We start from the raw sequence: 23,718 nt of genomic DNA, 5'->3' as shown, positions 1-23,718 counted from the left end.
GCTGCTTGGGCTGTGCCTTCTCAGTCAGGTGACAGGTCAGTTTGGACAGGGGCCATCTGCCTGGGCCACCTCACTCATGACCTGGATTTTACCCTGGAGAATCTGAGAGGCGGGAGTGAACTCAAAGGTCAGGATGGTGGCTAAGCCAGGCTGAGATTCAGAGTCACCCAAGGGCACTCCTTATAGATTTCTGCGCCTCAACGTAGACCTACTCTACCAGAGCCTACGGGGTGGAGCCTGGGAGCCGAGGTTTTTCCCCAAGCTATCCAGGCTATTCTGATGGGTGACCAGATGAAAGAACCTCTCATCTGCTACAACCCCTCTGGGCGTCGAGGATACAAAGGAAGCCTCTGCTTCCAGTGTCTATCACAAACACTGCCCTGTTCTTTATCTTTTTGGTTTCTGGTGTGTCACATTCTTGCCTCTTCCTGCACAAAGCGACACAGCTCCTGAGGCGACCCATGGTGCCGCCACACCGCGACAGGAAGACCCACAGCCCTGCTGAGCCCTGATGCTGTTTCTCAAGGGCTTTCCCCATCATTAGCCTCGCAAGCGCTGCCATTCAATGAGAAGGAAAACCAGACTGAGAAACAGTGGCTGGGAGCATAAGTGTGACACTGCAGGAATGAGCTGTCCAAGCCTCAGCCCAGAGAGCTCCAGGCCAGGATGGAGAGGGGTTCAAGTGTCCTTTTGAAAAACAAGTCAGGATGCCCTTTACCGCATCCCCTCTCACTGTGGCCACATGTGCAGGCTTCTGTCAGGGTAGCGCTGGCTACTTGGTAAATGAGCTCTGGTTTTGGACACTGCTCACTCCTTATTCCTATAGGACTCAAGTGTGTTTTGAGCAGTGGGTTATGAGTGGGATGGTCTACGAACTCCTAAAATGTGAATATTGAAAAGTAGGCCACACAGAACCCAACACTGATGGTGCAAAGCAAAGATGGAGGTGAATTCCTGGTGTTTAATTAAAATATGAAAATACATTGGAAGTATTCCCCACTCTGTGCACTCCTTAAAAGGCACGTTACCATTCAAATAGAAAAGGGTTTAAAGTGTAATTTTACTCCCTTGTCTGTGTAGTGAGACAGGGCCAGAAGAAAGCACAGTTCCTGTGTCCGGTGGGTCTTTCTAAGTTCTTCCTTCTCACCCTTCCTTATGCCAGAAATTGGGGTTACAACAGCAAGACAGTCCTGTTTTCATGGAGTTTATAGCCTTGGGGGCAGCAGGGGGTGGGGTGGGGGGAGACCAAAGCCAAAAACTTTTTTTTTTTAAAGCAAGTTGCAGTGATAATGCATAGCGTTATCTCATTTTTGGAAAACAGAAACAATTTGTGCATGAATAAGTATTTTCGTAAATGCATAGAAAACAGCCTGGAAACATATCAGAGGTCCGGGGGCATGAGCGTGCTTGGCAAGCTCATTTGAGGGAAGTGTACTGCACAGTGTGTGAGGCAGAAACTACTGGCAGGTTTGAGCAAAGGATGAACAGGAACTGGGATACATTTCTAAGTCCTTCTCCTGAGTGGAGAACAGGCTGAAGGGCCACAGGCGTGGAAGGGGGGACCCGTGAGGAGGCCACCTCAGCTGCCCAGGAGATGCTGGTGGCTTGGACTCTGGGGGACTGACAGAGGTGGAGAGGAGAAGTTCCTGCCTGTCTCTGGCCGATGCAAAGCGGGGATGGGGAAAGGGCAGAGGAGGGAGACCTCAGGGGAGCTGGCTCACGGACACCTGTGTCCAGGAGACGGCTTGCGCCGGGATGATCACTGTGACCCTACTTGTCAATGCCCCTCTACAGGGGAAGGGGTAAGTAAAACGGTGGCGTAACATATCGTATCAGTCAAAAGGAATGCCCCATATTTGCATGCAGTATTCTAATAGACATTAAAAACCACTGTTGGAAAAACCAAGCCACAGAAAAATTTGTACAAGTGGTATTATTTATGTTAAAAAACAAACAAACAAACAAACAAAAAAAAAAGAGAGAAAGAAAGAAAGAAGGAAAACTATACACCTAAACAGGCAAACTGGGTTTAGGGCTAGTGGTCCACAGGACTTCAGCCTTATCTGTAAAGTTCTAAAAGAAAATTTAACAGAGAACGTAGTCATGGACAGCTTATGTTATTACAAACAGATTTTAAAATGTGCATTAAAGACTCCAAAGTCTTTTAGAAATAAGAGCTAAAGGATAACGCTCGTGGTATAAATATGATGGCTTAGACCAGTGATTTCCTACAGCCTTCACTGGGATATAGAAAGAAAATATCAGAATTTTAATTTGATCTATTTTTTTTAATCTTATCCTTTTAAAAGGTCTATTTTTATACGTTTTATAATGTATGTAATTTAATAACAGTAGTCTTCTAATTAAAGAATAATGAATACTCTGAGAGGATAGTCTCAAAAATACTTTTTATTATTGATATGTGCCCAGAAAAACTTGGAGATCACTCACTAGTTTAGACAAGACTGAACCAACCCTCTTTCCCCTACACTTTTCCTGGCCTTGGGGAGGTATGTGGAGACCAGGTGATGAAGGAAAGGAACACAGACAGTCTTTATCACTCGGGAGAAGCGAGAAGCAAGGGAAGGCTCTAGGCTTCTCCCTGTGGGGGAGGGAATTCTAAGCTCTGCTCAGGGCAAACCAAACCGGCAAGCACCCCATCACCTCTCCAAGCTCAGAGAGGGACGCCTGAAAACGCCCAGGGCACAATATGGACGCGACTGCAGCTGGCTTCAATACTGCCAAAATCAACCGTTACCCCTAGATGCTGGCCCTCCATTTCCAAGTTAGAAGTGACCTTACCCACACTGGGAAAGGCCAGCCAAACAGGCTCTGCAAGGATAAACCCCAAGAGGAAATGAATTTTTTTTCATTCAGTATTCCAGGGAGCACCCAGCCACTCTCCAATGTCATAAAAAGGACAACATATTCTGCATTCTGTACACTAACCAAAGAAATCCACATGTACCTACTAAATTATGGAGAACCTCCATTCTTGAAAGAAAAAAAAAAAGCTAATCATGGGCCATAACCCTCGGGACAGGTACTTCACTCAAGCTGCTGAAGTAAACCAGGATGTCAGTGTTTCCATCAGAAATCAGACTCACATGTACACAGAGTTCCAGAAACGGACTATTTCCAGGAAAACACAGCATATTTTTACTTAAAGAGGACAGAACTACAGGGTAATAGTTAACAGTGGACGTCAGCAACCTTTTTCTGTAGAGGAGCACGTGCTAAATATTTAGGCTTTGCAGGTTTCCATTCCAACTCTTCAACTCAGCCGTGGTAGTAGCTGGAAAGCAGCCACTGATAACACATTAACGACAGGGCACGGCTGCTGCTACGGACTGAAGGTCTGTGCTCCCCCAGTTCCTACGCCGAGATCCTAACCCTCAATATGATGGCATTAAAAGGTGGGGGCCTTTAGGGTGTGATTAAGTGTAGGTGCGGTCAAGAGAGTGGGGTCTTCATGATGGGACTAATGTCCTGTAAGAGCAGACCGGACAGCTAGCCTGCTCTGCCGCATGAGGTCACATTGAGACTCTGGTGGTCTACAAACCAGGAAGAAGGCCACCGGGAATTTAGACAGCTGGCACCTTATCTTGGACTCCCCAGCCTCCAGAACTGTGGACAATAAATGTGTCTTGTTTAAACCGCCCAGTCTGTGGTATTCTCTTGTATCAGCCTGAACAGGTTAAGATAGCTGTGTTCCAATAAAACTGTGTTTACCAAAGCAGGCAGCAGGCCAGATTTGGCTCATGGCTGTAGTTTAAGGATCCCTGATTAGGAACAGAGACTAGAAAACAAGTCCTAGAAACCCACCCAACCTCATCACTGCCTGGCCAGGGGAACCTGACAGCGCTGGCCATTTTATTCTCTAAGCCTCAGTTTCATTGATTCTAAATGGGGATAAGAGCAAGAACCTCAGACAGTTGTTGGGAAGATTAAACACATTGATGGGGATAAAGCACTTAGCACAGGGCCCAGCACAGGCTGAGCACTCGATATGTGAGCCACTGTTCAGTACGTCAATAATCTCAACTATCAGCACCCACTTCCAAACTAAACCTTAACAAGAGGACGAAACAACTAAAATTAAACTTATGCCAAATTCCCTCAGAAAATGTTCACAGCAACAAATATTTTAGGATAGAAGTAGGATTTGCGCCTGCCATTTAAACATTCTTGGCTCATGACATGCTTCACATAGGACAATCTGGACAGAATTATACTGAATGAGAAAACGGCTTTTCATTTGGAAGAGCTGCTTCTGTGAAGAAACTGTCATCAATTTTCAAGTATAGATACATCAAAAAAGAAAGATTAATAGAGTAAATATTAGACTAGAGATGCCAAAAATGTGGCATGCCCACCGCCACTTGGCAGCCCTGTGCCTCAGCAGACATAACCAATCAATCATGGCACTTCCTCAAGAAATTCAGACAAGGTTCCAGGTATTTTTTTCAATACAGCTTCTAAGCAGTAATAACACAGAATCTATTCACTAACCCTGTTCTACAAAGTACTGGTAAACTGTGGATCTCTTCAATGTATTTTAAAACATTTATCAAGCTCTTTTCTCTTGATGTAGGTTGCCCACTGGGGTTAAAAATAAATATTCTTTGAAGTAACCAGAAGTCTCAGGAGTAGATCTGAAGAAAAAATACAAGCAGGAATGAAGAAACCCAAATTGTAGTCCTGTTTCTGTCCCTCACTATCTGCACACTATTGGACAAGTCACCCCAACTTCTCCACTCCTGCTTCTCCATCAGTAAAAAACTAATTTACAACAAGGTTGCTTGTGGCCCCAAATACAGTGGATCCTCATTATTTGCAGATTCTGTATTTGCAAATGCGCCCACTCACTAAAATTTATTGTAAGCCCTAAATCAATAGTTGGGATGCTTCTGCAGTCATTTGCAGTCACCGCTGGGCAGTGAAAAATTTGAATTAAATCACTTGATGCACAAGGTTCCAGACGAGGTTGAATAAGGAGACTCTGGGAGGTGTGAGTTCTACCACTGAACCACCAATGCCCCGTGGAATAAGGAGACTCTGCCTTCTTGTTTCACCTCTCACACTGTAAGCAGTGTTTTTTTTGCTATCTATTTGGTGCCACATTCTTCACATTTTTGTCCTTTTCGCTGGTGATTTCGCCATTTAAAATGGCCCCCAACCATAGTGCTGTCTAGTGTTCCTAAGAGCAAGAAGGCAGAAGGACGTGTCCAACAGAGAAATGGCGTGGGATAAGCTTTGTTCAGGCATGCGGCAGTGCTGTTGACCATGAATTCAGTGCTAACAAATCAACAATATATATTAAATAAAGTGCCTTTAAACAGAAACACACAAGGAATAAAGTTATATTCTGATGAGTTGATGAACATGTTGTGACCAAGGGCTCGCAGGAACCTAACTGTATTTCTTCTAGGAACAATGGCCCAGCATTTGCTAATTCAGTGTTCACAGCGACAGTACAGACCATTACCACAAAGAACAAGAGTTGACTATATCGCTCTGCTTGATGTTATGAATATAATGTTATGAATGCCATCAATAAAGAAGTTGCATAAAAATACGTTACGTGCCCGTGTATGTACCAAATATTCCAATCAATGCTAAAGGTTTCATTTAGGAAAACATACATAAGAGAGGTCAACAAAATACTTCTAGAGAAATAAATTCTTTTTTAGATAAAGAGGTCAGACCCCTCATTCTTCCCTCCCTCAGAAGACCTCAGAAGGAAAGGCTGGAATGCACCTTTCTCCATCACCCCTAAAAGCATTCTGAGTACCAGGGGGTCACTGACACAGCACCAGTGTAAGGACACCTGTGGCTTGAGAGAACATCCTTTATACTATCAAGTTGAAATATGGTACCTGCAAGCAGTCGAGGGACGTGCTGACCACCCGTGGGGACTTGGACTGGCAAGCTAGTTCAAATGGAAGGAAATACTTGTCAGCTTCGATGAAGTTTGCCTTTGGTGGTGCAGCGGCACCAAGCCTAGGAAAAAAACAAGAGATGGCCAGAGAGGGGAAATGAAAAAAACAAACAAACAAACAAAAAGAGGGCTTGCTTTTCCTACACCTCACGCTAACTTCTCATCCCACGTGCAATCATTTAATTAAAAGTGCCTGCAAACTGCACCTATGCGGCTAGACAATGAAAAGTTGAAACACATGCTTTAGCAAAAAACACCAAAGTGCCACATGCAGAGAACAAGGTCTCGGATTAACAAGCTGTATCGTCAGCATCCTGGACTGAATCCTGGCATCTGCCATGTCAGAGCTGTATTTCTGAAACGTGACTCACTGGCTGCATTACTACGAAGACAAGGAGCAGCCACTTAACAGGACAATCTGTCTTCCTGCCTAAGGAAGCAGGACATACAGGAGACAAGGGCTGTGCCCCTTATGTCAATAAAAGGTACAACAGCATTAACTTGACCTTCCTTATCCTTTCCTCCAAATATGCAATTATTGAGCCAGTAACCTGGTATCAGTTCAGACACATACAGGGTCATGCCGTGTGCCCGGTGCGGTGCTAGGAGACCCCGAGGATCAGAAATTCGAGAAAACATGCAGAGAATGCGGCTCCCACAGCCAAGGCTGCTCCCTTCATACTGCACTCAGCAAGGAGAAAGTGCCCCAGCTTACCTCTGCTTTTCTATTTCTGCTTTAATTTCATCTGGTGGGGAAGAAAGGAAAGGCATGTTAGGAGCATGCAATATGGATATAAAAGAAAACTTTTACCAAAAGATACTCTGAAACTATTAAAAAGAATGTTTATGAAGATTTTTAAGTAAAGAAATGCTGATATGAGGTGATAAAAATGATGACAACATCATTAATAACAGCAACCATTTCCATAGCAGTTACTATGTGCTGCGGGGTCCCCTGGGGCAAAACTGCCCCTGCTGAGAACCACTGGTGTAGATGAGGAAACCAAGGCAAAGAAAGGTTTGGTAACTTGTCTCCTGCTACACGTCAGGAACTAGGAGCCAGGATCGAAACCCAGGCATTTTGACCCCACAGTCCACGTTCCATTTGCAAAATGTATGTTAACGATAGCTAACTCAATATTATGGTAATACAATAACATCTCAACTGTGTATCCACAGAAAAATACAACAAACTATTGAAAGCTATCTAAGTAAGGGGATGACGAGCTTTTTTTCTCTTTTCCACATTTTCTATGATAATATATACTTTTTCTTTAGCACTTACAAAAACTGTAGTAAAGATGCATAACATAAAATTTACCATCTTAGCCATTTTTTAGTGTATAGTTCAGTGGCATTAAGTACATTCATATTGTTATGCTAAGGCATATGTAATTTTTATGAATTAAAATTAATTTAAAAACTTTTACCATGTAGGTTATGGTTATGGAAACAGTGTCAATACTCAAAAATCACAATCTCAGAGAGAGAGTCTTACGTCCAGGAGAACAAGATTCTGTGCCATGGACACAAGAACATCCCATCTAAACACGCCTAACTTCCCGACATGTCCCTACGTGTCAGGCTGGCGGGCTCACCATATTACCAGAGCAGGCCAATGAAGCGGGTCGAGCTGAATGCCATGTATTCAGATAACCCCCAAAAGGCCAGCATTCTTTACACAGTCTCTTGAAAGCCACTAGTTTGCACATGGCATTAGTTATTCTAGCCGCCCCAGAACACAGTTCTAGAAGTGAAAATTTCCTTTTCCTGGACAACTCCATTCTAGACTGACCCTTAGGAAATGAAAAAACGAGTAACTGGACTCACTAGAGGCAGCAACTTTAACCTTCAAGCCCATCTTTCCATGTGCTCTTACTATACATGTGTAAGAAAACAGGAGACACACCCAGATGACTAATCCCAAACATTCTGCTCATGGACCATAAGGCCTGTGACTGTCTCCTAAAGAGAGCTCTGTGGCATGGTTCCTGCCCTTCAAGGACAAGAATTCACTAAGGAAGCAGCTCTGGCTTCTAGCTGAGGGAGTGGCTCGGGAAATCCAGCCTGGGAGGCTGGTGGCCAAGCTTTCAGCTTGCAGAAATCAACATGCAGAACGTCAAGGCTCTGCTTGGTGGTAATATCACCTGTCACTCTGTGACGTGCAGAAGGGGCACTGCTGCCTGGTCTTAAATGTAAGGTTTTCCTCCAACCATGTCACCTTATCAGAGTTAAGTTTAGATGTTAAGTGTATCTGAAGCAATTAGGCCTTTGAGAGAGTCTGCTGGCCTCTGAGCTCTAAAATAGTCTGTTTTGGAATGCCATGGGTGCCAACCCACTGATCAGTGAATCAATCACCAGGACTGCTACGTGCTCACTGAGGCACCGAGGGTAATAAAAGCAAAGGCCTACTGAGGCCAGGGAGGGAACCTCCCAAAGAAACATGGATGGGCGTTAAGACATCGGGGGCAGGGAGGTCCCCTTCCCCACCCAACAGGACAAGGGGCGCCCCAGCAGAGTCTCAGTGCCAGCTGACTGAGCCCGGAGGTGCCTGTTCTGATCTTTCCAGAAGTCAGAATCTGGATTTTAAGTGAAAGCTCCAACTATAATTCAAAGCAATTTCAATGATTTAAAGAAAGACTGCGCTCAAATAAAACTGGTTTGCAGGCTGCCCTGACCTTGGACTCCAGTTTGCAACCTTTGCTTCAAGGGACAGGGAAGAATCAAGGAGAAAGTACTTCAATGGTTGCAGAAAAGTAACTGCAGGGGATAAAAGTAGCTTTTAAGGACTATGCCCAGCACAGTGAAGACAAAACATCCACGTTTTATACAAACTAAACGTTGCTTGGCCAAAGAGCAAAGAGCAACTAAGGAGCCAGAGGACCAGGGCTCCAGGCCAAACTCTGCTAAATTTTACAGATGAAGAAACAAGATCCAGAGAGGTTACAAGCTAGTAAGAGGTGGAGCTGGGACTTGAACCCAGGAAATTAGGCCCCAGGGACCGTGTTCGTAACCTCTTGGGTACCAGGGCTCTCAAATAAGCACGCAGAATTACTCTACAACCTATAAATGCGGAACAATGTAAATGCTGGTTCTGCTGTCACCGATTCAAAGTGTGAATGCTGAGACCATAGTTGGAAGCACTGGTGCTGGTCCTACTTACTCTCTGAGCCCCATCCGGCCTCAGGGCACCTATTTACAACCTGGGCCCATCAAGAGGCTACTGCGAACAGTCGAGGCAGAGAGATGTATCAGTAGGAACCACACAAAAGCTGGAAGTGGTCAGACAGTAGTTTCACATGGTCTCCCCTAACAGTTGGCTTCTAGATATATTTGGATAATACAATTTTTTTCCCATTAGAAAGAGGCAGAAAAAAGAACAGGGAAAAGGTGTGCAGCATGGGGCAAAGAACGCCTCACACAGCCTGGAGCGGTAAAAGACAGGAAACAGGTTGGAAATTCAGAGAGAACTAGGTTCAAGTCCTGGCATGGACATATGTTAGCTGAATGATGCCAGGTGGGTTATTAAACCTCCCTAAAACTCGATTTCCTACTCTAAAAAAAATAAGGATGATAAAAAGGAGCCCCATACGCTCCAGAGACTATAACCAGGCAGCTGGATGCAGGTTAATTCTCTTGACAAACCCAAGGTATTAATGGCTAAGGCAGTGGCAGGCAGACACAGGTGGTAAATAATTGTCAGTTCTCTTGATCTTATCTTAAAACAGGAGTCAGCAATAGTGCAAAATCTCTAGTCCCATCAGTGGAACCAAACAGAGCCAAGGGAAAGAAGAAATTAGTGGAACACAAATCATCATCATAATAGCTAACATTCACCAGGGGCAGGTGCCTGTTTGGTCCTCCTTACAACTCAGGAGGACAACAGCACTCCTCTCATAACTGTATACTGGTGTGTAAACTGGGCACAGAGAGGGGAAGTCCCCTGCCCACAGTCACAGCCCGGAAGTGCTACTGCAGGATTACACCCCAACCGTCTGCTCCAGAGCCAATACTCGAGAGCCCCCTGACAGTGAGAAGGAAAAGGAGGGGTGAAGGAAGCGGAGCAGATGGTGAGGCATACCTGCTCCAGTTTATTGCTCCACATTTAACAGGCATTGCTTTCCTAACCACCAACTGGGCAATTAGCAGCAATAAATGAGCAGGCTGGAAAGGTGAGAGACCGGGTGGGGTGGGGTGGGGCAGCTCACTCCTGGGGAAATCCTTTCTGGGCATCATTGTCATTCACAAACCTCTCGGGTCACACCTCCCCTTTCTTCAATGACTTTGGCACGGGCTCACATTCCCTGCTCCACTCCCAAGCTGAGTCCAACAGGGACCATCACCAACCTCGACAATGCCATCACTAGTCAACTCCCCCAAAGTCCCACCACATCCCTTCGAACCTTCAACTGCCCCTGACACATCTGATCTACAACACTCCTCCCTAATATGCAAAACAACGCTGCCCTCAGTTCCTCCAGCTCTCCCTCCCCGGATCTCCTCCTCCGCTCAGAGGCAGCCTGGTGTGGCTGGGCACACCGAATCTTGTTTCCATTTGGAACTGTGCCACTTCCAGCTCCTGCCTGTTCTCTGCCCACAGCCTTCTTTCCTTCCAGCTGACCTACTAACAGCTCCAGAAGAAGGACCCTTCTTTGGCCTGTCAGACTCAACAAAGCCAACTTGCCAGCTTTCCACTTTCTTCATTTTCCAGGATGGATCCCCCCGAGCAAGACTGTTACCTGAATGACAGGAAAACAACAGGCTTGACTCCCTCTGACCTTTAGTCTTAACTTCTGGCAAAACCCCAAGTTAAATTATATGACCATCTCCTTCCGACTGCCTCCACCTAACGACCAGATCTCTGACCACAGGGCAAGCTAGTGAGTCTACAAAGGCCCTAATCACCAACCACAATGGCACCCTGAATACTGCCAGTTAAGCCCCCCTTCTCTAACTCTCCACAAAGACTACTGCACACTTCTCTACTCTCCTCAAATACCCCGTCTCTCTCTTAATCACCAACATTCCTCTTTACTTACAATAGATAGAACAGCCTCCTATTTCATGCAGGAATTAGAAGACACCACAAGGAGACCCCCTCAACTTCCTGTTAGCCAATCGAAAAACTGACCCACTTCTGCACCCACCCTGCAAAAGAGAGAGGACGAGAGGCATTGGACACCAACTGTTCCTAGCAGAAGAGAGCGCATTAAAAGAGTTTAGTATGCTTAGAACATTGTAAAAACTCAGCAAAATTATTACTAATATTGTTATTACAGGCAGAAGCGGAATATCTATTTTAAGTATGTGAATTTAAGATAAGATTTGCCTCACATTGTCACATAAATATAAATGTAAACTCTAAGGAGACTATTTCCCCGACTTTAGAAGTAACAGGTGCTCGCTAAAGAGAAGCTAGGTAATACAGAAATATACACTAAGAAGAAAATGAAAAAATCACCTGTTAACCCTACTAGCTTGAGAACCACAGTTAGCATTTTGATACATTTCCTTTTCACGCTCTCTCCTGCTAGAAAACAGTGCCCAATCCCTCCACCTCTGCAGTCTCCCATCCCCACCTGCCTTCCGAAGAACTTAGGCTCTCCGCACCACCTAGAATCTGATCACTTCTCACCACGCTGTGCCATCCCCACTACACCAGGCTATGCCACCATCCTCTCCCATCTGGACCAACAGCCTCCTTAACCTGTCTCACTGCTTCAGCGCTTACCCTTCCACCCATCTCACATCTTTCTCTACACAGCAGTCAGAGGGATTCCCTTAAAAATGTAAATCAGATTACATCTGCTCAAAACAGATGATCTGTAACCATTATAACGTAAATCTGGTAACATCTGCTCCTTTGCTCAACACCCCACTGGCTTCCCATCTCACACTGAGTAAAATCCTCAATCTTGACCTTGGCCTCTGAGCCTCTAAAAGATCTGGTCCCCTGTTGTCCCCCTGATCTCACTTCACCCTGCCCCCAGCTTACCTGTTGTATATGTTCCTGTTTCAGGACCTTTGCTCTTGCTATTTGGCTGCTTGGAATGCCCTTGCCTGATATCCACAAGGCTTGCTCCCTCACTTCCTTCCGATGACTGTTCAAAGGTCATCTCTTCAGAAGGCCTGCCCTTGCCACCTAAAACTGCCACCCTATCCCTCCATGTGATTCTGTATCCCCTACCTGCTTTATTTCATATTATACTGATTTTTCTAATCTTCAGTCACAGTATTTACCATCCTTGACATACTTTTATCAGTTCTCTTATCCATCTCACTCAGCAGAATATAAACTCTGTGACAACAGACTTTGGTCTGCTCTGTTCACTGCTGAATTTCCAGCATCCAGGAATTCCTCAGCCCAGAGCAGGCACTCAACATTTGTTGAAGGAATAAACTGTCTCTTTCTGGCATTATTTAACCTCTCCTTCCACTGGCTCCCTTCCCAATGACATTTGAACAAGTTCAAGTCTCTTCTATCTTTTAACAAAGGAAAAAATAAAGCCCAAAACTCCCATGATCCATCTTTCTCCCTTCCCCTTCCCGCCCCAGCCAAACCTTGTGGAAGAGTTGTGTGTGCTCACCGTCTATTTCCTCACCTCCCACACATGCCCCAGCCCATTCCAGTCTGGTTTTCACCTTCATTGCACCATCAAAACAGCTCAAGCTAAGGTCACCCATGACCCACATGTCTCTAAATCTGATGGGCATGTTTCCCGTCTCCACCTGACCTGAACTCCCTGCAGCATTTCACTTTTCTGACCTCACCCTCCCTGAAATGTTCTCTACTTCTGGTTTCATGAGCACATATTCTCATCTGCCCTCTGCTTCTTGCGCCATCTCTCCTCCCTTTCCTTGGCAGACACAGCCTCCTCTGCCCAGCCAGGCAGGCCGGGGTTCCTCAGGCCCAAGCTTCCTTGCCTTTCCTTCTCTGTACACTCTCTCCCCAGGCCTTCTCATCCTCACTTGCACCTTCAATTCCCACCTGAGCTCTGATGACTCCCAAATCTGGATTTCCAGTGCAGGCCTGCCATGAACATCAGGCTCATACATCCATCCAGTTCCTACTCCACCTGTCCAACTGGATGCTCAAAGGCAGGTGGAACTGAACACATCCAAGTCCCAGCTCAGATCAACCTCCTCCACCCACCTCTCCCCAGATGGTCTTCCCACTCCCATCTTAAAGAACTCATCCATCCAGTTGGGTGAGTCAAAAACTCAACAGCCTTATTGATTCTCTTTCTCGTGTTCTTACCCAATTCATCACCAGGTTTTGTTAGCTTTACCTTCTAGACAAATGGGAAAGACATTCACTTTGCTCTATTTCCACTGGCACTGCTCTAAGTCCAGGCCATCAACATCTCTTCCCTGGATGACGGTACATGCCTCCTCAATGACCCTGGGCAATCCCTCTGGTTTTCTCTAAGATGTTCTGAACAAAATGGCTCAAGTGATTTTTCCAAAATACAAACCTTGCCATCCCATCATCTTCTTCCCTGTTTAGAGCTCTTTAGTGTTATCTCACTGCTTTTGGTCTAAAAAGCAAGCTCCTCACCATCATCTCCAATGTCTTCCAAGGAGGGTCCCTGGCCTATCGCTCCCACCTTAGCCCCAAACACTCTCCCCCTTCATTTACCATGCTCCAACCACATAGCAGCCTCTTCTAGTTTCTTTTTTTTTTTTTTAATTATTATTATTAAAACCTTTTTAAAAATTTGAGGTAACTCTAGATTCACAAGCAGTTGTATCTTTTAGTTTCCTTAACGGTTGTATTCCTCTCTGCCACAGGGCCTTTGTATATGCTTGCCATGTCCCCATGCTGCCAAAATGCCTCTCACCCTAACCGACTTAATTCTTATTTATCACTCTGCTCTCAAGACTTCCTCAGGGAAGCTTTTCCTCATCTTTTTGTTCACTCCCCTTCTGAGACCACGTTTCTCTCCTTCACAGAACCTGTCAGGTTGGTAGTAGGTCTCAGAGGACATGATCATTTGAACAGTGCCCTTCTTCCCCATTAACTGCAAACTCCACAAGAACAGGATCTTTGTTTTATTTCCCTTGTATCATGACACCAGGTATGCCACCCAAATAAATATCTTTTGAATACATGTCAGCCTGGTTTAGTCAACAGACAAAAAGACTATATAGAGAACAAGTATGCACTGACTACTCCTTAGGACTGAGGGAAAATTTAAGAATTTTATGTCCTAGCACAAGAAGGCCATTCTCCCCACAAAGCTATAAAACCTAATGAAATACCTAATTTAAAAAAGGCTAAAAGACTCATTTACAACCAAGACAGTATACCCAAAGAAGCTTCTTACAGGAAGACTCCAGGAATGAATTAGCAAACATTTAAGTATTTTCTAAGATAAGCTTGCTGGAAAGAAAGTCAAGTATTTTCCTGGCAGGCCCCCGAAGCCTGGTGAAAATGGTAAGAACTAAACACAGTCCTGAGCTATTTACACAGGAGCCACCATGTACTTGCTCATTAAGCACACGTTCTCACAAGTTCGCTCTTTTCCATAAAGAATGGTCTTACTGTTTTCCCCAGCACTGCTTACAGGGTCTCCCCTGAGGTTTACAAGTGCCGGACTGAGCTCTAAATTCTTCCAACCACTTGCCTCGCCAGTGTCAAAATGTCAGAGACCAGCAAAAACGTCCATAAACCAACCCACGAGGGAGGCAGAGAAGAACAAGCATTCAGTTCCTTCTCCTTTCAATACGGGAAAACCAATGCCTCTGAATTTCAGTCGGTCACTTGTCAGGTGCCAGGTACTGCGTCAATCCCTTTCCTGCATTAGTTCACCTAACCCTCATAATAATCCTGTGACACAGGCCTTACTACCTTTCTCATCCCAGGAAACCAAGGCTCCAAGAAGCTATTAGTCCAGGGTCACAAGACTAATCAATAAGCTCCCAATGGATTTTTCTGCCAATCCAATAAATAAATGTTTTTCAATAACCACATGCAATTTTTAGTGCTGCTTCTAGACAGATGACCTTCTCCTGAGGAATCACTCTAAAGCTTTTCAACAAAAAGTAATGTCAGGGTCCCGAGTACTAGTATTTCTCAACACTTTCATAATCTACAGCACTCACAAACAGAATCTGTCATGAAAATGACAGAATTTGCTAACATTAAAGGTTTTGTTCTGTATTTCAACTGAAAGCCTTACTTTATGACAATTTAGGGATATCTTTGATATTTTTCAAAAGTTGCACTTTAGGTTCTTCCTAATGGTGAGAATAGTTATTTTCAACACATCAAAGTTAGAAGAACAACATTATACTGAGGAAATAAACAATTTACCATATATTATACAGACATGTGCATGTTTTCTGTAAGTTAATATATAACTAAACTTATGAATGTACTCCCTCAATGGGCTTCTTCCCAATGACATTTAAACAAGTTCAAGGCTTCTCCACATTTAAAGAAAGAAAAAGAAGAAAACCAAAAAGTTCCCATGATCCACATCTCCCTCCGCCTCTTCACAGCACAGCCAAACTTTGGGAAGGAGGTGTGTGCTCACTGTCTGCTCGCCTCTCACTCATGCCTCAAGCCACTCCACCTTCTGGTTTCCACCTCCATTGTGCCACCAATCAGCTCAAGCTAAGATCACTCACGTGTCTCTAAATCCCATATACGAACCAGTCAGAGTAGCAAATCTCAAAGTGGATTTTATGATTTATACAGCAACTACATGTTACAGCTGTCTCCCACCTGGTTGTGCAGCTGTGGGCAAGCTGCTCTCTGAGTCTTGGTTTCCCTCTGCCTGCTGTACTCAAGGACGGACATCAGTTACATGTCACAACTCCAGAATGAGTAAGAGGGAGTTACTGCTGATGAAGAGGGAGGTCATAAATCAGAAAGACTTAACTCAAATGAAATTTATAGGAAATCAGCTCTTTATCCTCATTTCTTTCTTACTGTTAGTCCCTACGTTAAGCCAAAGACATATGCAGTAAAAAGCTGCAGAAAAAAAAAGCTGTGATCTTTTTAATTAAAGGCTGTCAAATACTACATCTCAAAATTCAACTACAAAAAATATGGTCTCTTCACTTACTGAATGCTTTACTTACTGAAACTTCACCAAAACTTCACTGCATAGAAACTGCCCTGCGGTATAATGACCGTTTATGACTTCTCTGAGTATTTTATATACAATGCAAAAACTTTCATATGGAGAAGCAACACAGCATGACAGTCATGGTTAAGATCTTGGGCTCTGGAGTCAGACTGTCCGCGTTCACACCCCAGCTCCGTTGCTTATTGGCTGAGTTATGTCAGCCAACTTCTCTAAGGCCTCAATGAGGATAATAATAGTAAGAACTAAACCACGTGTAAAGCAAACGGCACTGCGCCTGGAACACAGAAATACTTAGTACATGGTAGATACCATACAGTTATTATATAATATGTGATTTTAAAAAGTCACTCATGGGTGATAATGATGCACCAACGTTAGGTTCGTCATTATAACAAACATACCCCTCTGGTGAGGGATGCTGATAACGGAGAGGCCACAGATGTGTGGGGGCAGAGGTATATAGGAATTCTCTGCACCTCCCGTGCAATTTTGCTGTGAACCTAAAACTGCTCTAAGAAATAAGTGACTTTTTAAAGCCACTCAATTTCATATGAAAAACATAGGTATGTTTAATGACAGCTAGCAATTACAGGGCACTCAGCCCTTACTTAGCATTTTGTGGGTATTAAATTATTAAATAAGATGTTGCGTATCTTATCATATATGAGAAGTACTGTTAGAACAATTTAGTTAAAGTTTTCCAGACCTCCAAATTTTTCCATACCCAATTTAAAAACACTCAGATTATTCTTGTCAAGCCTCCAAATTTCATACAGTTTAAGACCAGAAATGTAACTTAAATGAAATCATGGGAGAAAATGGCTCTTAAATAAGATGGTTATGAAAGTGAGGTTTAAAAATGTAATTATGTGCCCCAACTGGAGAGCTGAAAGGTTCAAGATTATTACTCCAAATCTATTCCAGCCTAATCATCACTGCTTTTACAAGGTACAACCCTTGCCTTCATTGAGCTTAGCAAGTTAATACTCCAATAAACAAAGCCTTTTAGTCATGTAATTACATCCTTATTTATTGTATCTACAAACCAAATACAGCAGTTAAGTCATCCCTAAACGAGGAACCAACGTCGGTTAAGAATGTCAAGCCAGAGCACTTACAGTGTCTATGGTTTGTCCCAGCTTAAAGTAATAAAAATAAGTAACAGCAGCAAGCCTTCACAGAGCACCTACTTTATACATGCCAAGTTTATTGCACGTTAACTTCAATTAACTTCAGCTGTATAACCACCCTATGAGGAAGGCATAAGAGTTGTCCAAGATCACAGACAGCAAGTGGAAGGCAAGGAATTTGAACCCAGGCAGTCTTGAGTCCAGAGAGGACACTCCCAACTCCTACCCGGTACAGCCCAGTGCATCCCTGGTCCCCTCCCCCTAATATGCTACAACTGGTGGAATGTCACAGAAGCTATTTCCTGTAAATGCTCCTATTATTCAAGCATTACAACTCTGAGAGGCCGTTTACACTTCCTCTTATCAAAATGAGTGGTAATCTACACACGGTAAGCTCTAAAACACCAGCCATAACGTAACCCTTCTTGTACCCAGGCTCCTCTCACCTCCTCTTACTGGACACAGAACTGGGCCTTGTGATGCAGAGCGAAACATCACCAGATACTTTGCTATATGTTTTCTTCTGTTTATAAGTAAAAACAGTCATTTTTATTTAACAGCAATGACACACAAGTACTATTTTAAAAAAATTTTTTAAAGATGCTCAGTTTAATGCAATACTTTACACAGGTTCCCTTATAATAGCTCCTATTAATCAATCTGATGATGATGAACCACAATACCAATCTGCTATTCAATTAACCTCTGGTCCAATTAGTTCCTTTACAGGCTATTTCCTTTTTTTTTTTCAAATAACATTATATGGGATATTTTATTTAACTTGTCTGTGTTGTTCGACAAGAAAAATGTTTTTAATGGAGAATTTATATTTTCAGTGTAGGCTATTTCTTACAGTTCACTACTAAAACACTGAATATGCATTCCACAATTTGGGAAAAATCTTCTCAACAAAGGTATGATGCAAAATTACCTAGTAAGTTCTCAATGTTATGACCCTTTATGACTTACATGACAATTTTATAAGTAGGTTCCAACAATGTGAAATACAATTTGGTGAAAATTTGATGTTAAGTTTTCTAAAGGGGGAAATGAAAACTTTTCTGCCAAATAACTATTCTGAAACTTCTGCAACAATGCTCTTAAAGTAACACTGAGAGGATAGAATCCAGGCAGATTTCAAAGTGGAGTTGTTAAGTATCAGGCTTTTGCCTAACAAACTACTTTGTAGTGCTTATCCTACATTCCAGATAAAACAATATCCAACAGTTAGTCTTGGTTTTATGAATAAAAAAGCTTTACAAACCTAAATCTCAGTAAATCCCTCCACTTGATCCTGAATTCACAGGTCTAGCATGTGTTTCCGGGTTATCTAAGCAACAACCTTTGCCATCAATAGTTCTTGATCCTTGAGGGAGCCTCAGACTCTCCTGAGAATCTGATGAAAGCCAGAGGATTCCTCCCAGAAAAGTGTAAAGTTCACAAACTCATTCCTAGGCCCCAAGAGTCCCAGAGTACCTTGCACCAAATGAAGGGAGAAAGGTGATGGTAACCTCAAACTCTGTCACGGAAAACCAAACTTTCCATTTACCTGGTGACTTGTTAGGGAAAACAGGTCTATTTATGGATTTCAAACCAAAGGCACTGGGGTGCTAAAGTAACTTGAAGCCAATTCTGGTCAAAGGTATTGATCCTCACCGCATAGAACTCTCTTCCCCTGGAATTCCACACGGTGGATGCTTTCTGTCTTTCAGTACTTGGCTCAAATGTCACCTTCTCAGAAAAGATTACTTCTTCATAACCCTATAAAAAGTAGTCCTCAAGCCCTCTGTATCACAACTTGCTCTTTTACAAAAAGTTTTTTACAAAAGTAAATTAATTATTAAAAAGTTACTTTTACAAAAGTATTTATTAGTATTCAAAATTGTCTAATTTTTAAATTTACTTATTTTGTCTCCCTGAGTATAAACTCCCTAAGGGCAAATACCTTGTCTGTCTTGTTCCCCACTGTATCCTTGGTGCCAATCACCATTCCTGGTACGCAGCGGGCATTTGATAAATACTTGTTGAATGACTGAAACTAAAAGATTGGATGTTGATGCTGGAATCAACTGCCAAGGCTTTAAGGAGCTATGAATCAAGAGTTCTCTCCTATAGTCTGTGGGTCCATTCAGTCAGCATCTACTGTGTGCTAGGCGCTGTTGCACACGCAGAGGATCCAGCGGTGAATAAAACAGACAAGTATCTGCCCTCACAGGCCCTCTATTTCAGTGGACCGCCCGGAACGAGCAGAGCTCCTGCACACTACAATACCTGGGAGGTGCAGTCCCTCCTGGAGGGACTTATGGGAGATCCCCAAATGAAAGGAAAACATTCACTAACTGAGCACTTCCAAAGTAGGCCTCAGGGGTAGCCCTAAACCAGCTGGGCGGCTCTTCCCACTTGCTCTGCTCGCAAAGGGGAACTCCAACCAGCAGAACCCACGTAAAGAAAAAACTTAGGGCAAAAGCTGCTGCTTCTGAGGGTGGTGAGGGGAGGAACCAGGAAGCAGGACAGCAAGAAGTCGTGGCAAGAGCCCTGGGCTACGAGGCTGGACAGCCAGCCTACGCTGTCACCAACTTGCCAGGTGACCTTGGGCCAGTCCCGAGCTGCCAGGGCATCAGTTTCCCCCGAGGAGTAATGAGGAGGCCAGGAGGGTGGGATTCGGGGTGGAGGGGAAGCGGCGCTCAAGAGGCCGGCCTGAGGCCGGGTAGGGTAACGGCCGGCATGGGGAGGCCGGCGCGGGGCCGGGCCGGGGCGGCTCACCCACCGAGCGCCACCTGGCAGGCCCTGCGCAGCTGGGAGTGCTGTGGCCGCTTCACCTCCTTGTCGGCTAGGATCTTCTCCAGGGCCCGGGACACGAACATGCTCTTGGTCTGGCTCTCCTGCATGGCCCCGGCCCTGGCGGGGGCTGGCGGCCCCGCGGGCGGGCGGGCGGCGCGAGCGAACGGGCAAGCGAGGCTGCGGGCCCGGCGTCCCGGCGTCCGTCCGCGCCGCCCCGTCAGGAAGCGACGCCGCGGCCCCACGGCGCCGCCATGTTGGAGCGCGTCACGTGACCACGTGACTGGCAGGGCTGCTACGGCCGCCGCGCGTCCGTCGACCCCGTGACCCCAGGCGGGGCGGGGCCTACTGCTAGGGGCGGGGCGATGCCGGGTGGGCGAGGAAGGGGGCCTTGAGAGTGGAGGAAGGAATAGGGAAAGGTGGGGAGGTGAGTAGAGGTGGGTGGAGGTAGGAGGGGAAGTGAAGGATAGAAGAAAGGAGGTGAAAGGGAGGAGAGGTGGTGATGGGGTGAGAGGAGAGAAGGTAAGGAGAAAGAGAGGCAATGAGAGTGGAGACGACGGGTCAGAGAAGAGATGAGGAGAGGAGAGGAGATAGGAGGAGCAGAAGAAGGAAGAAGAGAAAGAAGACTGGATAAAAAGAGAATGAGATGCTAAAGGGGCAAGAGGAGGTGAAGAGGAGAGAGAGGAGGTGAGGGAGAGAGAGAGGATGGGAAGAAAGGTGGCAAGTGAGTGAGAGGTGACAAGGGAGTCAGAGGAGGTGAGGAGGAAAGAGAGGAAGCTAGGGGGGTTAGAAGAGCAGGTGAGATGGTGCGGGAAGGCCGGAGGGGAGGCTGGGAGGTGAGAGAAGTGAGGGGAAAGGGAGGGGAAGATGGGGAGAGAGGAGGGAGGAAGAGGAGAGGTTTGGATAAGAGCAGAGGGGAGGGGAAAAGAAGAGAGGAGGAGGCGAGGGAGAAAAAGAAAAGGAAGGGGGAGTTAGGAGGAGAGGGATGGGGAATTAAATGGAAAAAGAAATGGGAGGGAGGTGAAGGGGGAGAAGGGCACACTAGGAGAGGGAGAGAGCAGAGGAGGGAGGAGTTGGAGGGAAAGGGCAGGTGAAAGAAGGCAGAGGGAGGGCGAGAGGCAGGGAGAGGTTGAAAGGTGTATTCATGCACACGCTCCCAAAACAGGATTTTGCCAGTCCTGTTGGCAAGACACACACTTTCCACACACTTCTCCTGTTACTGGAGTAGAGTTGACTCCTGGCATCCAGGCCAGTGGACTTCTGTGTTTCTAGTGCCACATCTATGCACGGTGCTGCCAGGGAGAACCACCCTGAGTGCACCTCCCTGTACAGTGTATCCACCTCTTTTTGTAAACCTGTAGTTCCCCCCAGTGAGTGTATGAGGCAGCAGGTATTTGGGGGCAGCTGGCAGGAGAAGCAACAGAGATGGCCAGTGTCACACAAGCCTGCCATTGAGGGCGAGAAGACAGATATTCTCCCCTCAGTGCCCCATCCTTCCCACTGCCAGCGAAATCAGAACAGCTTTGGTGATGTCCGCTGGAGCCTGGACAGCCACCGTACACTGGCCACCTCCCCCAGGGGAGCTGTGGTGCTGTTGGGCTCATGCAAAGACAGTGTCTTTCTTGGAAATCTCAGAAATTTCTGACGCAGGCAGCTCGGATGCTCAGGTCTCAGCTCAGACATCTCAGGGCAGCCATCCCTGACCCCCATGTTTAAAGTAGCCCCTTTCTCCCTATAGCACTTTCTGACCTTTTTCACTTGTGGACTTGTTTATCATCTGACTAGGGTAGGGTGTAGGCCACAGAGGGACAGGGAGCATCTGGAAGAAAGAGCATAAGGACAGAGAGGCCCGTCATTCCAGGGCTCCCAGCGGAGCCCAGTTGCAGCCAATCCACTGGCTGAATTCGGCAGCGTGAGTAACCCTGAGGAGATCAGCAGAAGGACTGCCCAGCTAACCCACAGATTAGTGGAAAACAACAAATTGTTATTTTAAGCCACCACATTTGGGGATAGCTTGTTACACAGGAATCCATTCATCATTGAGGCACCCCTCGATCCTCATGTGTCGAATGAATGAGTAAATGAATGTGTGAAACTCAGAAAAATGCAGTGCAGTCCACTGAGTAACATGTTCTGAGCCACCCCCTACAATGAGATCAAGCCACGTCACTCTTCTGCTGAAGACTCTGTGGTGATTGACGCCCCAATGCCCTTGGAATTGAGTCTGAGTGTCTCACTATGGCCGATTTCCCTGCCCACATCTCTCCCCTCTTTCCTCCTTGTCAGGACTCTCTGGCCAGTCTGGATTCCTTTTTATTCCCATCAAGGGCTTGGGTTAAGCACCTCTGTGCCTCTCAATCAGTGCTTCTCCATGAGGGCAGTGCCACCCTCAGGGGCATTTTGGAAATTTTGTAGGGGGAGTATTTTTATTATCATGATTGGGGGAGCAGGAATGCTTGACGACATCTTGCAAACAGCTGGACAATCCCAGATAGCAGAGTTATACGTGTCCCGCGTGGCTGGACTGCACATTCCTGGAGGTGAAAAACCTATTGATAATGATCTGAACCTACATCTGCTTTACATATGAACACAAAGAATTTTTGGTATGGTTTTAATATACATTGAATTTTCCAGGAATGCAACTGCGATTGTAATTCAAGGGAAGACTGTATTTTGTCTGGAACTTTACCAAATGCCGTTCACCGTTTCAAAACTACATCACCACCGTTGATGCCAGCCATGGTATTTGAGTTGCCCCAATGGCACCCCTGGTCAGCCTGCATTTGTAGCTGTTGTAATTCAGGGGACTCGACTTTTAGATTCCAGCAGCTGACTGCTTTATTACATCTCTTAGTGTAATTGTGCCTGAGCACTTATGTATTGAAATAAGATTTGCAAATTATACATTGCTTTCCTTTTGTTTCATCTTTGTCTCTTAGGTCATTATCTTTTTAAAAAAAATTATGTGCGTAGGAAGATTTCATTATGAATTTCCTTCTAGAATAGTGAACGGAGGTAATGTGTGCATTCATGAAGAGGGAGACATTGTCTATCTTGTTCACAGCTCTCTGCCCAGAGCACGTAGGAGGTGCTCAATAACCACTTATAGAATGAATGAATGAATGGAGGTAGCTGGATTGGGGTCCACAGGACTTAATCATTCAATCAGCGGGTTATCTGGGAGTAACGTCGGTGTTTCTATGGTAGGCATAATAATGGCCCCCAAAGATATCCACATCTTAATCCTCAGTGAGTACATTATGTTAAAAGGCCGAAGGGATGTTGCAGATGTGATTAAATTAAGGGGTTTTGTTTTAAATAGATGATTTAAAAAAAATTTATTTATTACTGTGTTATTTAATTATTTTATTTGTGGGGGAAGTAATTAGGTTTATTTATTTTTAGAGGAGGTAGTGGGGGATTGAACCCGGGACCTCATGCATGCGAAGCATGCGCTCTACCACTTGAACTATACCCTCCCCCCAAATTAAGGGTTTTGAGATAGAGAAGTTATCCTGGATTTTCTGGTTGGCTCAATATGATCACAAGAGGTTTCATAAGAGAGACACAGGTGGGTCAGAGTCAGGAGGAGATGTGATGATGGAGGCAGTTGGAGTGATTGTGGGGCCACAAGCCAAGGCACACTGTAGCCTCTAGAAGCTAGAAAAGGCAGAGAAGCAAGTGTCCTTAATGCCTCCCCAAGGAACGCCTCCCTGCTGATCCATTTTATGCTTCTGCCTTCCAAAACTGTGAGAGAATACATCTGTGT

At 45.1% G+C, this 23,718-nt stretch overlaps 1 protein-coding gene across 5 annotated transcripts in view; it reads right to left on the bottom strand.

Moving 5' to 3' along the window:
• The window catches only part of ARFGEF2 (ARF guanine nucleotide exchange factor 2), an 84,248-nt gene extending 64,028 nt beyond the window's left edge, over positions 1-20,220 (bottom strand). For 2 of the 5 annotated variants that reach the window (XM_074347398.1, XM_074347399.1), the window contains exons 1-3: positions 19,936-20,220; positions 6,657-6,687; positions 5,880-6,003 (exon numbers count right to left, since the gene is read on the bottom strand). In XM_074347398.1, the coding sequence (XP_074203499.1) occupies positions 5,880-6,003; positions 6,657-6,687; positions 19,936-20,056 (276 nt within the window). In that variant the 5' untranslated portion in view covers positions 20,057-20,220. Of the gene's footprint in view, positions 1-5,879; positions 6,004-6,515; positions 6,630-6,656; positions 6,688-11,936; positions 12,450-17,614; positions 17,679-19,935 lie in introns of those variants that run through there. The other 3 variants (XM_045519318.2, XM_010958628.3, XM_010958630.3) reach the window with 3 other exon arrangements.
• Between the last annotated feature and the right edge of the window lie 3,498 nt (positions 20,221-23,718).

The sequence above is a fragment of the Camelus bactrianus genome, chromosome 19 (assembly GCF_048773025.1).
Source record: "Camelus bactrianus isolate YW-2024 breed Bactrian camel chromosome 19, ASM4877302v1, whole genome shotgun sequence".
NCBI lineage: Eukaryota > Metazoa > Chordata > Mammalia > Artiodactyla > Camelidae > Camelus > Camelus bactrianus.
This window is presented reverse-complemented; position numbering and strand designations above follow the sequence as displayed.